General features: G+C 40.4%; 1 protein-coding gene across 2 annotated transcripts in view; it reads right to left on the reverse strand.

The window, feature by feature from the left end:
- Positions 1-14851, reverse strand: part of ksr2 (kinase suppressor of ras 2) — a 376394-nt gene that overhangs the window by 198819 nt on the left and 162724 nt on the right. For both annotated transcript variants that reach the window (XM_063034229.1, XM_063034228.1), the window contains one exon: positions 2982-3163. In XM_063034229.1, coding sequence (XP_062890299.1) covers positions 2982-3163 — 182 coding nt within the window. The remainder of the gene's footprint in view (positions 1-2981; positions 3164-14851) is intronic.

A 14851-nucleotide genomic window follows, 5' to 3' on the forward strand; every position in this document is an offset into this window, starting at 1 on the left:
GCCTGAACATTATGCAGTAGGGATTGATGCCACAGGATGAATCATTTCACCAGGAAAAGGAGCAACAGATGAATTAGAACAAATTGGTCTGGTTTTGAGTCTATCGTGTCATGTTTCATCCTGATCAATTAACGTTTTAAGTTGCACTACCCTTTTGCCATTTTCAGTCCGCCTGCAAACTCATTTCAAACTCCTGTTTGCAGAGCAACTTATTTCAACACATAGGTTGTTGGAACAAAGCAGTAACATGGCATCTGTTAAAGGTACTATTTACTGTATGTAATAATCTACTTGTATTTAGAAATAACTAAAAACAAAAGATCTGTTCATGCCTCATCCGCCCCCCCCACCAGGAAAATCTGTTGTATAAATCATGCAAAATTAAATTTGTCAGAGTTAGCCATTGGTGAAGTTTTATGTTGCATATCGCTGAAATACAAGGAAATGTTTAAATCTGTTGATTGATTCAGCAGCTGGCATGCACATACAGTAGGGAATCAGGAGGTCTACCCACTCTTACAGATATGAAGGGCAGACACTCATCCTTTTAGCTCCAAGTTCCAAGCAAAATCTTTGCTGATGTTGCTTTCTGATATTGATAAGCTTCATGTTTGAATGTGCAACAAGAATCGGGGCATAGAATATAAAAAAGTTGGGACGCTACATTGCAAAGTTACAAAACAGAGGATATCAGATTCTTCTTCTCACGTTGTGATTGTCAAAAATAAGAGGGCATTAGTTTAAAGTTAGAGGAAGGAGCTTTAAAAGTGAATCAACAGGGAAGTATTTTGTTACACAGAGTGGTTGATACCTGGGATTTGCTGCCAGAGCAAGTGGTGGAATCAGATGCAATTATGCACTGAAGAGACATGCAGGCAAATAGGATTAGTACAATGGCAAAAAGGTTGGCATGGACATGATGGACAAAGAGGCCATTGCTATGTTGCACAACTCTATGACTCTATTATATATAAATGTGTGTAATACCAGCTGATTTACTGGTAGATATGTGCTATTACATTAAAAAAACTGAATGGTGCTTTAGGGTCATTCAGTACATACTAGTTATATGATGGTCTCTCTAATAATCATAAAGAATGCAATGAAAGAGCCAAGTAATTTGAAGCTAGTTCCTAGCTCTGTGGAATATGAAATTAATTACACCCTGGCCATCTCACTTCATCCCAAATCAACAACCCATCAAAGGGCAAAAACATCTGGGAGATCACTTGTACTCACAGAAAAGAATTACAAAAGTGTTTCCCAAAACTTGAGGGAGTGGCTTATAGAGAGAGATTGAGCAGGTCAGGACTTCTATTCACTGGGGTGTAACAGAATGAGAGGTGATCTTATTAAGGTGTATAGAAAGGCTGAATGCACACAGTCTTTTTCCCAGGTTTGGGGAATCATAAAGTAGAGGAATTATAAAGTAGAGGGTTAAGGTGAATAACGAGAGATTTAACAGGAACCTGACTCAGAGAGTGATCCAAATATGAACTATCAGAAGAAGTAGTTGAGGTAAGGAAAACGTTCAAAAGACACTTTGATAGGCATCTGGATGGGCAAGAATTCGAGGAATATGGGCCAAACACAGACAATTGGGACTAGCTTAGATATGAGAAGCTTTGAATTTCCTTATAAGAGGGCTCAAAAGCCAAGGACTGAAGCAATTGGTAGAAAGATTAGAGGGGAGTTGAAGAAAAATATCCTCACCCAGGGAGCAATAGAGGACTGCAGGGAAGGGTGGTAAAGACAACCTGTACCAAGCCCAAATACTTGGATGTCTATTTGAAGACACTTGACCTGAAGGACTGCAGACCTAGTTGTAGAAGATGGAATCTGACTGCTGATATGTTGGGCTAAGTAGCCTCCTCTGTGCTGTGACTGATCTTTAATTTCCCCTTAAAAGAGTTTGTGAAGGTATATTAAGATTTTCAGATAGGCCAGTTTGATAGTCACACCTTGGAGACTTTAGACCAATAAGTCAAGTATGTCCTACCATCATTCCATGGATGCCACAGGGCTAAAGCAAGTCCTGTACATATCTGGAAGCTCTGAGCCATGGAGGAGAATTGTTTTGGTGGTTATATATTTGCCCTGGAACTTTGCTGACATTTAAGAAAGACAAGACAAAAAAAACCAGCCATTCAATATTACTTTTAACATGGTCCCATTATTGAATACTGACGGAAGCTTGAGTCCAACATGATATAACAACTCAGTGAAAATGTCTCTGAAACTTTAAATGAATATCTTTGCAGATATTCTCACTAAATTTTCTCTCCACAATAATAAGTACTAATACTTGCTCTTAAATATTATGGTCAAAACTTATTCTAACATAATGATTAGCTGGAAGTAGTACTGCTGCAAAAAATATGACAGGCTTTGACCATTATTATCAGAACTGAGTGCTTCATGGCTTCAAACTTAGACATTTTCAAAAGCCTCATTGCTTTCTTTTTAATTACATCATTTTCTAGAAGGCCTTCTGAGCAAAGGATAGGATTTGATGGTAATTAGGACCCTCATTGACAATATCACTTTGAAATCAAGCTTTGCAAAGATCAAAAAAAACCCTCAACATCTTTAAAAACCAAGCTCTGCTTTTTAAGGTACTCTATGTATCATTAGCTTACTCAACGAGTTTCCTATTAGATTTGAATGTTACTCCGCTGTCATTTTTCAGCATTAGATAGAGCTTGAAATAAGCAATATAGTACCACAGAGTGTAGCTTTTCCAAATGATCCATGACTGCTTCAACAATGATCTTTTACAACCAATGATGTAGGCTTTCATAGAACTGAAGCAAATGACCAATTCGACATAATATTAAAGCACTGATGGGATTTAAACTAAAGGGGATATAACAGTATGAAATAGTCAGCTTAGGCCCTTTAAAAATGAAGCAGCTCAATTCTGATCTCTGGTTTACCTCATGGTGATCCAGCAACCACTTCAAATTGACGATGTTACTTACTTGATGAAAAATTGGCTTCAGTGTGAACCGGAGGTGTAGAAGGAAGAAATGATGGATGTCCGACAAAAAAGGAGCGCAAGGAACGTTCTGAGAGAAGAGGGGAACGTTGAGCAGGGATGTTTTCACAGCTGCCAACACTATTGTGTATCTTCAGATTTAGAGGTTTGTTCTTTTTCTTTGCTCTGGCAGGATCATACAAAGGCAACAAATCAGTGAAGACCTATTCACAAGTACAAATTTAGTCTCCAAGTACTGCTTATAAATTATAATGACTGCAGGAAAAGTAGAGCAGGTATGAAAATCATTTGGTCTCTGCCCAGCTTTGGTCAGTTTTTGAATAATGCTGTGGTAGAAATAATAACAATTCCATATAATCATCCAACATAAATTCTCCATATAAAAGAATAAGGGCAAACTCTTATACACGAGTAGAGATAAAATTGAAAATAAATCAATCAAGTTTTTTCACAACCATAGCCGGAAAATTTTAATTACCTGCAACAAAACTGCTCTTATTTGCATGATGCATTAACAAAACCCCATTTCTTCCAAGCCTACCTTCAAAAAGCACATCTTAGACAATACCATCAGCCACTTTTGTTTATCTCTGTGAAGGTTCATAAACTGTACCACCAACTTAAAAGCAGCACTTAAGTGCAAGTTGGTGATAACTGCATAAGACTATACTTCACATTCCCACTCTCAAAAAGGTACGATAAAACAAGCATATGGTTGGTGAATGATTATGACTTCCTCTCAGTATTTCATACCCCATTTTTCCTGCAAGCTGTTAGAAAAATGCTGTTTAAAAATACTTTACCGTGCCTGTATTAACAAAAACATTCAAGGACATTCAACTTTGTTTACTAGAATTTTTAAAATAATGGCCCTAACATTTGCTTTCAGCAGGAAACGAGAGAGTGGGCATTCGCAAATGGGACCACAGAGGATTTTGCATCCCCGAATGAATTTTACTCTAGAAGCTACTTTCAAAATGATTCACACACAAAGGCCTGTTTAATTAATGGATTAGTTGCGTGCTGCTTGTGATAGCTTCTGGGAACTAGATTACAAGGCGAGCTGGAGATTGGCAGTTGGGCAACGGTCCTGAAGCTTGGGGGCATTGGCCAGCCGGACGTCATGAAATACAGTTTGAGACTTGGAATTAAACATCTGATGATGGAAATGGGTCAGAGAATGTCAATGTCAGAAATAACTTGGTATGTGAGCTGTTAGAAAACGCAGACAAATCGGGACACGTAATTGTTTATAAGATCTGATTGCATGTTACATAACAGGCTTAGATGGCGCAGTTGAGAGAAACACTTCAGCTCCTCCTGATCTACATGTTGTGCTATAAATGTCTTTAACTCATTATTTTCTCCTTTTCCCCATCAGGATGCCCAGAAGCTTGGAGATACAGCCTAAAAATCAACAGTCAGGCAAATTGAAAGCAAGTAGCATTCTGACCCTGATGCCTCCCAACAGCAGTTGTATTGTGCACTTTCTTTACTTGTCTACTAGGAACAGGCTAGTCAAACACTTTCGTTACCTGCCTTCTGGGAGTAGATTGGCCACCCATTTCCCAGAACCTATTTCTGGGCAATGTGCAGATTACCTGTAATCCAGAATTGGGTTTTTCAAACTTTGAGGAATTTTTATAATTTCTGCCTTCAACCTGCACTGCTCAAACCCGTATCACACCCTCTTCCCTTCACGATTCATACGAAACATTCATCAAAGGAGATAATCAACTAACTCTACGTGACACAATCAAACCGAAAAATTAGATTCTTGATTTTGAAAATTGACACAAAGGTATCACCAGGTGCTAGTTTGCAGTCATTCTTATCTCCAAATATATGTTGATATTATTAAATATCAATACCTAGTTAATTTCTAAAGTAAGTACATGTTCGGCACAGCATTGTGGGCCAAAGGGCTGTATTGAGCTGTAGGTTTTCTGTTTCTAAAGATCAACTTTAAAAAATCCAACGTTTGGCACGATATCGTATTTGGTCACTATCTTATATTTTATTTATTAAGATACAGCGCACAATAGGCCTTTCCAGCCCTTCGAGCCACACCGCCCTGCAACCTCTGATTTAACCCTGGCCTAGTCATGGGTCAATTTACAATGACCAATTCACCTACCAACTGCTACGTCTTTTGGACTGTGGGAGGAAACTGGAACACCCGGAGGAAACTCACACAGTCATGGGGAGAACATATAAACTCCTTACAGGCAGCAGCAGGAATTGAAGCCGGGTCACTGGTACTGGAAAGTGCTATGTTAACCATTAGGAGCCGAGAGGTAATGTTGCAGTTATATAGGACCCCGGTCAGACCTCACTTGGAGTACTATGCTCAGTTCTGGTCGCCTCACTACAAGAAGGACGTGGAAACCACAGAAAGGGTGCAGAGGAGATTTACGAGGATGTTACCTGGATTGGGGAGCATGCCTTATGAAAACAGATTGAGTGAACTTGGTCCTTTCTCCTTGGAGCGACAGGAGATGAGAGGTGACCTGATAGAGGTGTATAAGAAGTATTGATCATGTGGGTAGTCAGAGGCTTTTTTCCAGGGCTGAAACGGTTGCCACAAGAGGACACAGGTTTAAGGTGCTGGGGAGTAGGTACAGAGGAGATGTCAGGGGTAAGTTTTTTTATGCAGAGAGTGGTGAGTGCGTGGAATGGGCTGCCGGCAATGGTGGTGGAGGCAGAAACAATAGGGTCTTTTAAGAGACTGCTGGATAGGTACATGGAGCTTAGAAAAACAGAGGGCTATGGGTAACCCTAGGTAATTTCTAAAGTAAGTACATGTTTGGCACAAATTTGTGGGCCAAAGGGCCTGTATTGTGCTGTAGGTTTTCTATGTTTCTATATGTAAGATAATAAGATACAATCAGTAAAGCAATTGCAGTCTGAATCCAGATAGAAGTCTGCAGATTATATGGTGAGTGAGAACTGGAGGAGCAAATTTGTAAGGAGATAGCAGATATTTGTAGTAAGCACAAGGTTGTGATTGTGGGAGATTTTAATTTTCCACACATAGCCCATACTGTAAAAGGGCTGGATGGTTTGGCGTTTGTAAAATGTGTGCAGGATAGTTTTTTGCAGCAATACATAGAGGTACCAACTAGAGAAGGGGCAGTGTTGATCTCCTGTTAGGGAATGAGATAGGGCAGGTGACAGAGGTATTTGTTGGGGAGCACTTCGGGTCCAGTGATCACAATGCCATTAGTTTCAATGTAATTACGGAGAAGGATAGGACTGGACCCACGGTTGAGATTTTTGATTGGAGAAAGGCCAACTTTGAGGAGATGCGAAAGGATTTAGAAGGAGTGGATTGGGACAATCTATTTTATGGGAAGGGTGTAATAGAGAAATGGAGGTCATTTAAAGGTGAAATTTTGAGGGGACAGAATCTTTATGTTCCTGTTAGGTTGAAAGGAAAGGTTAAAAGTTTGAGAGAGCCATGATTTTCAAGGGATATTGGAAACTTGGTTCGGAAGAAGAGATATCTGCAATAAATATAGGCAGCATGGAGTAAATGAGGTGCTCGAGGAATATAAAGAATGTAAAAAGAAGCTTAAGAAAGAAATTAGAAAAGCTAAAAGAATATACAAGGTTGCTTTGGCAAGTAAGGTGAAAATAAATCCAAAGGGTTTCAACAGTTATATTAATAGCAAAAGGATAGTGAGGGATAAAATTGGTCCCTTAGAGAATCAGAATGGACGGCTATGTGTGGAGCCAAAAGAGATGGGGGAGATTCTTAACAATTTCTTTTCTTCAGTATTCACTAAGGAGAAGGATATTGAATTGTGTAAGGTAAGGGAAACAAGTAGGGAAGCTATGGAAACTATGATGATTAAAGAAGAGGAAGTACTGGAGCTTTTAAGGAATATAAAAATGGATAAGTCTCTGGATCCTGACGGGATATTCCCTAGGACCTTGAGGGAAGTTAGTGTAGAAGTAGCAGGGGCTCTAACAGAAATATTTCAAATGTCATTAGAAATGGGGATGGTGCCGGAGGATTGGCGTATTGCTCATGTTGTTCCATTGTTTAATAAGGGTTCTAAGAGTAAACCTAGCAATTATTGGCCTGTAAGTTTGACATCAGTGGTGGGTAAATTAATGGAAAGTATTCTTAGAGATGGTATATATAATTATCTGGATAGACAAGGTCTGATTAGAACAGTCAACATGGATTTGTGCATGGAAGGTCATGTTTGACAAATCTTATTGAATTTTTTGAAGAGGTTACTAGGAAAGTTGACGAGGGTAAAGCAGAGGATGTTGTCTATATGGACTTCAGTAAGGCCTTTGACAAGGTTCCACATGAAAGGTTAGTTAGGAAGATTCAATCGTTAGGTATTAATATGGAAGCAGTAAAATGGATTCAACAGTGGCTGGATGGGAGATGCCAGAGAGTAGTGGTGGATAACTGTTTGTTGGGTTGAAGGCTGGTGGCTACTGGTGTGCCTCAGGGATCTGTACTGGGTCCAATGTTGTTTTTCATATACATTAATGATCTGGATGATGGGGTGGTAAATTGGATTAGTAAGTATGCAGATGATACTAAGATAGGTGGAGTTGTGGATAATGAAGCAGGTTTTCAAAGCTTGCAGAGAGATTTAGGCCAGTTAGAAGAGTGGGCTGAAAGATGGCAGGTGGAGTTTAAATCTGATAAATGTGAGGTGCTACATTTTGGTAGGTCTAATCAAAATAGGACATACAAACCGTTCGTACATGGTAAATGGTAGGGCATTGAAGAATGCAGTAGAACAGAGTGATCTAGGAATAATGGTGCATAGTTCCCTGAAGATAGAATCTCATGTGGATAGGGTGGTGAAGAAAGTTTTTGGTATGCTGGCCTTTATAAATGAGAGCATTGAGTATAGGAGTTGGGATGTAATGTTAAAAATGTACAAGGCATAGGTAAGGCCAGATTTGGAGTATTGTGTACAGTTCTGGTCACCGAATTATAGGAAAGATGTCAACAAAATAGAGAGAGTACAGAGAAGATTTACAAGAATGTTACCTGGGTTTCAGCACCTGAGTCACAGAGAAAGGTTGAACAAGTTAGGTTTTCATTCTTTGGAGCGTAGAAGGTTGAAGGGGGACTTGATAGAGGTATTTAAAATTATGAAGGGGATAAATAGAGTTGACGTGGATAGGCTTTTTCCATTGAGAGTGGGGGAGATTCAAACAAGAGGACAAGAGTTGAGAGTTAGGGGGCAAAAGTTTAGGGGTAACGCGAGGGGTAACTTCTTTACTCAGAGAGTGGTGGCTGTGTGGAATGACCTTCCAGTAGAAGTGGTGGAGGCAGGTTTGATATTGTCATTTAAAGAAAAATTTGGATAGGTATATGGACAGGAAAGGAATGGAGGGTTATGGGCTAAGTGCAGGTCGGTGGGACTAGGTGAGAGTAAGCATTCGGCACGGACTAGAAGGGCCGAGATGGCCTGTTTCTGTGCTGTAATTGGTATATAGTTATATGGTTAAAAGTGGGGGTGGAGTGGAGAGACTGGATGGATAGCTTGATTCATTTCTTCTTTTAGGTCTTTTTAAAAAATATTTTATGAATGACAGGTTTTCTTCATGGTACTTATTTTGAAGAAGAGTCGTGCCACTTCTCAAAATTTGCAGAGATTTAGGTGAAAAATGAAATTAGGAGAAAGCTACAAATCATTAGTTTGCAGAATTCTTATGTAACCAAGGGGAAAATTGAGCGGTGCAAATATTAAGTAAATTGAAAAAAGTGAAAATTGACATACATCTCAATGGCTAAGTGAAGCAGATAGTCTCAACAGTTTACTGTAGTATTGATAGGCATAAGAGATGTCATTTTTAAAACGCATTCTGAAAGCACCTTTACAGCCACTTAAATTTTGCAGATAAAAGGAATATTTAATTGTTCTATTATCTTAGAACATGAGGTAGCGTTTCCTGCATTATTGCCAGAGAATAGGATTTCCTTCAACCACAATTTTATTCTGTCCTTGTAAAATTAGTTCTTCTTGAATTATAATTAATTTGCAAAGCCATCATCCCTTTCTGACAGATTCATTATTTCTAATCAGTGAGCAAATGAATGGCTTTTGAAAATGAAGCATACATTTAGCAAAATAATGGGAGAAAATGTTAAAGTAGCAAGGCATCTATTAGGCTTTGAATGAAAACAACTGTATGGCAGAATTACACACTTCCAACATCTGGATAGCCAGCAAAGCTGAGTGTGGCATGTCAGAATCAGAATCAGCTTTATTATCATCGGCGTGTGTCATGAAATTTGTTAACTTAGCAGCAGCAGTACAATGCAATACATGTTAATTAAAAAAGATAGATAGATAGATAAATAAATTGATAAAGAGATAAAGAAATAAATGTGTGACACTTGTGAAGACAAAGAACAGATCATCTAAAATGGAATCTAACAACAGTGGCACATACTCCACAATTATTACTTGTATCTACAAAATAGAATACCAGTAATGAAAATGTTAACATGTTGAGATTTTCATGCAAGACAATAATATTATGAAGTAAAACAATATGACTACTTACACTTAGTTTGCAAATATACTTTAAATTTCTCCGTTTCATGAAGCAAAAACACAGTATGGAAACATAACTATATTTTCAAAGATACAAAAGATTCAAGGTACTTTTTTGTTATCAAAGTATACATGTAGTATACAACCCTAAGACTTGTCTTCCCACAAACAGGCATGAAACTGAAGAAACATCATGGAATCCATTCAAAGAAAACATCAAACACCCAAACGTGCAAAAAAGGAACGAATCACGCAAACGGCATAAAAGAACAAAAAACATAGAATATAAAACATCAAACCACTGAGTTATTGAAACAGTCTCGTAATGTTCAGTTAAGTTCAATTCTGTTCAATTTAGTGCTGTCATTCATTGATAGCAGGCCGAAGAGAGAGGGAGAGAGGGAGAGACCAGTCAAATGCAGGCACCTTCCTCTGGGAGGGGGAAGAGGGGGAAGAGGGGGAAGAGGGGGGAGAGGGGGAGGGGAGAGGGGGAGAGAGGGAGAGAGGGAGAGAGGGAGAGAGGGAGAGAGGGAGAGAGGGAGAGAGGGAGAGAGGGAGAGACCAGTCAAATGCAGGCACCTTCCTCTGGGAGGGGGAGAGAGGGGGAAGATGGGGAGAGGGGGAGAGGGGGGAGGGGGGAAGATGGGGAGAGGGGGAGGGGGGGAGGGGAGAGGGGGAGAGAGGGAGAGAGGGAGAGAGGGAGAGAGGGAGAGAGGGAGAGACCAGTCAAATGCAGGCACCTTCCTCTGGGAGGGGGAAGAGGGGGAAGAGGGGGAAGAGGGGGGAGAGGGGGAGGGGGGAGGGGGAGAGGGGGAGAGGGGGAGAGAGGGAGAGACCAGTCAAATGCAGGCACCTTCCTCTGGGAGGGGGAGAGAGGGGGAAGATGGGGAGAGGGGGAAGATGGGGAGAGGGGGAGGGGGGGAGGGGGGAAGATGGGGAGAGGGGGAGGGGGGAGGGGAGAGAGGGAGAGGGAGAGAGGGAGAGAGGGAGAGACCAGTCAAATGCAGGCACCTTCCTCTGGGAGGGGGAGAGAGGGGGAAGATGGGGAGAGGGGAGGGGGGGAGGGGAGAGGGGGAGAGGGGGAGAGAGGGAGAGAGGGAGAGACCAATCAAATGCAGGCACCTTCCTCTGGGAGGGGGAGAGAGGGGGAAGAGGGGGAAGATGGGGAGAGGGGAGGGGGGAGGGGAGAGAGGGAGAGAGGGAGAGACCAGTCAAATGCAGGCACCTTCCTCTGGGAGGGGGAGAGAGGGGGAAGAGGGGGAAGATGGGGAGGGAGGAGGGGGGAGGGGGGAGGGGGGAGGGGAGGGAGGGGGAGAGGGGGAGAGAGAGAGACCAACCGACCGACCAGTCGCATGAAGGCCACCTTCCTCCAGCAGAAGCAAGCGAGGGGGAGGGAGTGACTAGTAAAACATAGGCAGATGGCGCTCAACACCGGCTTGCCATTCACTCTCATCCTCATTGATTTCAATCTTACTTAATGCTTTAATTGGCGAGATCAGCGAGAAACAGAGTCGATCATAGGCTCGCGGCCTGCCTCCAGGCTGCACAGAATCTCACCAAACTCCCTCAGAGATAGCAAAGCGCCAGATCATTCAACTGGCCCATAAACACACCACCAAAATGTAAATCACAGGTTCCAATTGCACGCAGCTTAGTAGCAGAACCAAATTTGAAAGAAGTAAAAGCAGTTTTTGTGAACATCACCTGCAGGACATCACCTTTGGCTGTGCTGTTTGCTTGCGCCATCTTCACAACTGAATTATTCACAATGGAACATGATAATATTAGCAACTAATAAAATAGTTTATCACTTTGAATATTTCCATTTACACTTGCATAAATGTTCACATAATAGCCTATCTCTGTAGTATGCAAATACTGACAATTCCTCCTTCAGGTTAGACAAGATAACAGATTGCACACACTGTTTAAAGCAATTTACTTCTGGAATTGTTTATAATGCAACCCAAGAGGCACAGACGGGTGAATCGATGAGCAGAAGCACAGATTTATGGTTGAAATGTAATTACAAAGCTTGATGCTTAACTACACCCAAACCAAGATGGTAAGGATGCGACTTGGCTATTTTTTGCTTTTTTGTCAACTTTTACTTCCAGAATTGTTAACCTCATTTCATTTTTGACTTGGATTTATGCCAGTGGTAAATGGTTGCAACAACTGATGACCAAAAACCATGAGAGGGGAATGCTATTTTTGTGAGATTGGTCCACAAGAGCAATGCTGGGCTTTCAGTTGCTTGTCATTGTAATTTTCTGTCCTATTCCTACTCTGACCTATCTACCTGTGTCCTTCCCTACTTTTCTAATGATGCCCAAGGTACCTCAGCACTTCATCTTCCACTTGAATTTAATTCTGATTTCAAGATTTTCAGGGAGGTTACTTTCTGTCCTTGCACTAGACCTCACAGCTCTGCAACTACATTTCAAAGGTTGTATGTGTTCCTTTGCTCATCTTCTCTCAGTCTATTTGTCCTAACTATCAACCAGATGGCTTCAGCAATTGCCTATCACCATAGTAACCCTGATCTCACCCAATCAGAGGTATTTCATTTGTCCATCATACTGATTAATTCATGTTGACACAATTGTATTTCCATGTGATATTGACCGTCCTGTTGTACATACTATTTATTATAAATTACTATAAAATGGATATTTAGACAGAGACATAATGTAAAGATTTTTATTCCTCAAGTATATGAAGGATGTAAGTACTAAATAATAAATGTACTTTGAAAAATTCTAGAGAATTTTAGAGCAAGTTAGAACAGTTACAAATTGTAACAATTAACACAGAATGGAAGTCAGTAGCTCTTTGTTAATAAACCTCCAGCCTGCTGAATGCCAACACCATCTAGTCAAAATATTTTACTTTTGCCATTGTGCGTGTCAGTTGTTTTGACTGCCTGACATCACTTGTGTTGTGAGTTGAAGTTCATGTTTTTTTGATGTGAAAAATTCTATATTCTGACTTTTAGTAAGTAGTCTTTCAAAAAAGATCATAATCTGACAAGAATCTTTAATTAAGAAACTGTTAGAACAAAGTAAAAAGTTTGTTTTTATAAAATAATTTGCATGACTGCAGTTATTTTTGTTAAAATTATAATTTTTCAACTTATCTTGTTGAATATTTCAAATTATTATTATTCTTTTTAGTATTCTCAAATAATAATTAGCCGAAGGATGTCGAAGAAAAAAGCAAAAGAGTTAAATGCTTTGAAAAACAAATCATCTACAAAATTTATGGTAGAATGGCTTTTGTAACTCATAGGTATTGAACTACCATCTTCACATCAAAAACAAAAAAATTAAAATTGGTGATATTTTTATACATCAAGATCTGGTGATGTTGTTGCACCATTTGTACAGAAGCAAAAGATGGAGGCAAGTTCAGTAGGAGAAAAAGTGGGAATAATGCAAGTCAGATTACTTAACACAACAGCTTAACCAAAGAATTCATATGGATGATGTTGCCAAATTTGGCAGCCAGAAGAAAAGTAGCATTTTGTGTATTTTAACTGAAAACCCAAAAGAGGATGAAGCAAGAGTGAAACAAGATGCATGAAAGAACTCCAACTCTGACATGGTAACTGATAACATTATCTAAACAATTAAGGATTGGAGGAGGAGGAGAAGATAGCAGCGTGACGCAGTGCGCGCGGCCTCTCCAGTGAATGACATCTGTAATCTGTCAAGTAGGGGACCGTGCACAATTCTGATTTGATGGAGACAGACATGAGAGTACGGAGGAACATCTGGAGAAACTTCTGAAATGCCCGCTTCGCTGCCGCTGCTACTGTGTGGAGCAGAAGGCCCCGAATCCTCGGCTTTGCTTGTTTCTGCAGCGGGGGTGAGGTCAAAGGCGCTCGGCAGAGGATGGCGCTCGGGAGGCTGTATCGGAGGGGCTGGTTGGAGGCTCAAAGTTTTTGGATGGATGGACTCAGTGTCAGCTGTAGTCGGCTGCTTCCAATGCATCAGCAGTTGTTGGTACCTAGAGGTTTATGGCAGGGAGTTTCTCCCTTTTGCCACCTGCTGTCAGGGACTCGGGAGTCGATCGGGACTTGAGACTTTTTTTTACCGTGCCCATGGTCTGTTCTTCATCAAATTATAGTATTGTTTTGCACTGGTGTAACTATATGTTATAATTATGTGGTTCTGTCAGTGTTAGTCTTTGGTTTGTCCTGTTTTTCTGTGATATTACTCTGGAGGAACATTGTATCATTTCTTAATGCATGTATGCATTTCTAAATGACAATAAACGAGGAGTGAGTGTTCTCATAATCTAAAAAAAATTAATGCTTTTATGTATTCCATGCAAGAAATTTATGCACGAGACAAAATATGTAAATATACCAGAGAGTTGGTACAGCAAGAACTATTCGTTTGAATTGGTTCAGTGTATCAGCTTCATGCTTCAGAAACGGATGATGGAAGAATTTCAGAAACGTGTGTAATCACTTGCATAATAGATTTCCAGGCCACGAGTTAAGAGAACAGCAAGCTTTTGACCCTGTTGCTATTACAAACATAACCAAATATATACAGCTAAATGAAACAACATTCCTCTGAGACCAAGGTGCAAAACACAATACATGCATCAGATGCAGCACATAAAGTATTAGCACAATAATATTAACAGATTAAAAAGTATTCTGCAGATGTAAAAGTTGACAAGAAGTAGCACTTCTGGTCTATCGGCACCACTGTCTGATATGGGGAGGGTGCTACTGCAGAGGATCGAAATAAGCTGCAGAGAGTGGTAACATTAGTCAACTCCATCACGGGTACGTAGTATCCAAGACATGTTCAAGGAGCAGTGCTTCAGAAAGGCGGTGTTCATCATTAAGGACCCCCACCACCCAGCACATGCCCTCTTCTCATTGTTACCATCAGGAAGGAGGTACGTGAGCCTGAAGGCACATAATCGGTGATCCAGGAACAGCTTCTTCCCCTCTGCCATCCGATCTCTAAATAGACATTGAACCCATGAACACTACCTCACTAATTTTTATTTCTGTTTTTGCACCTCTTACTTTAATTCAACATTTAATATATATATATTTACTGTAATTCAGATTCTTCTATATTTATAATGTATTGCATTGTACTGCTGCTGCATTGTTAACAAATTTCATGACATACTGTATGCCGGTGATATTAAACCTGATTTAGATTCTGATTCTGATAAATTGCCGCAATGGGGAGAAGAGAGTCCTGATGATTCTCTCAATAGCTTCACAATCCATTGCAGGGTCTTGCAATATCCAAATCAGATGGTCAGGACCCTCTTG

This window comes from Mobula hypostoma, chromosome 27, assembly GCF_963921235.1.
Source record: "Mobula hypostoma chromosome 27, sMobHyp1.1, whole genome shotgun sequence".
Classification (NCBI taxonomy): Eukaryota; Metazoa; Chordata; class Chondrichthyes; order Myliobatiformes; family Myliobatidae; genus Mobula; species Mobula hypostoma.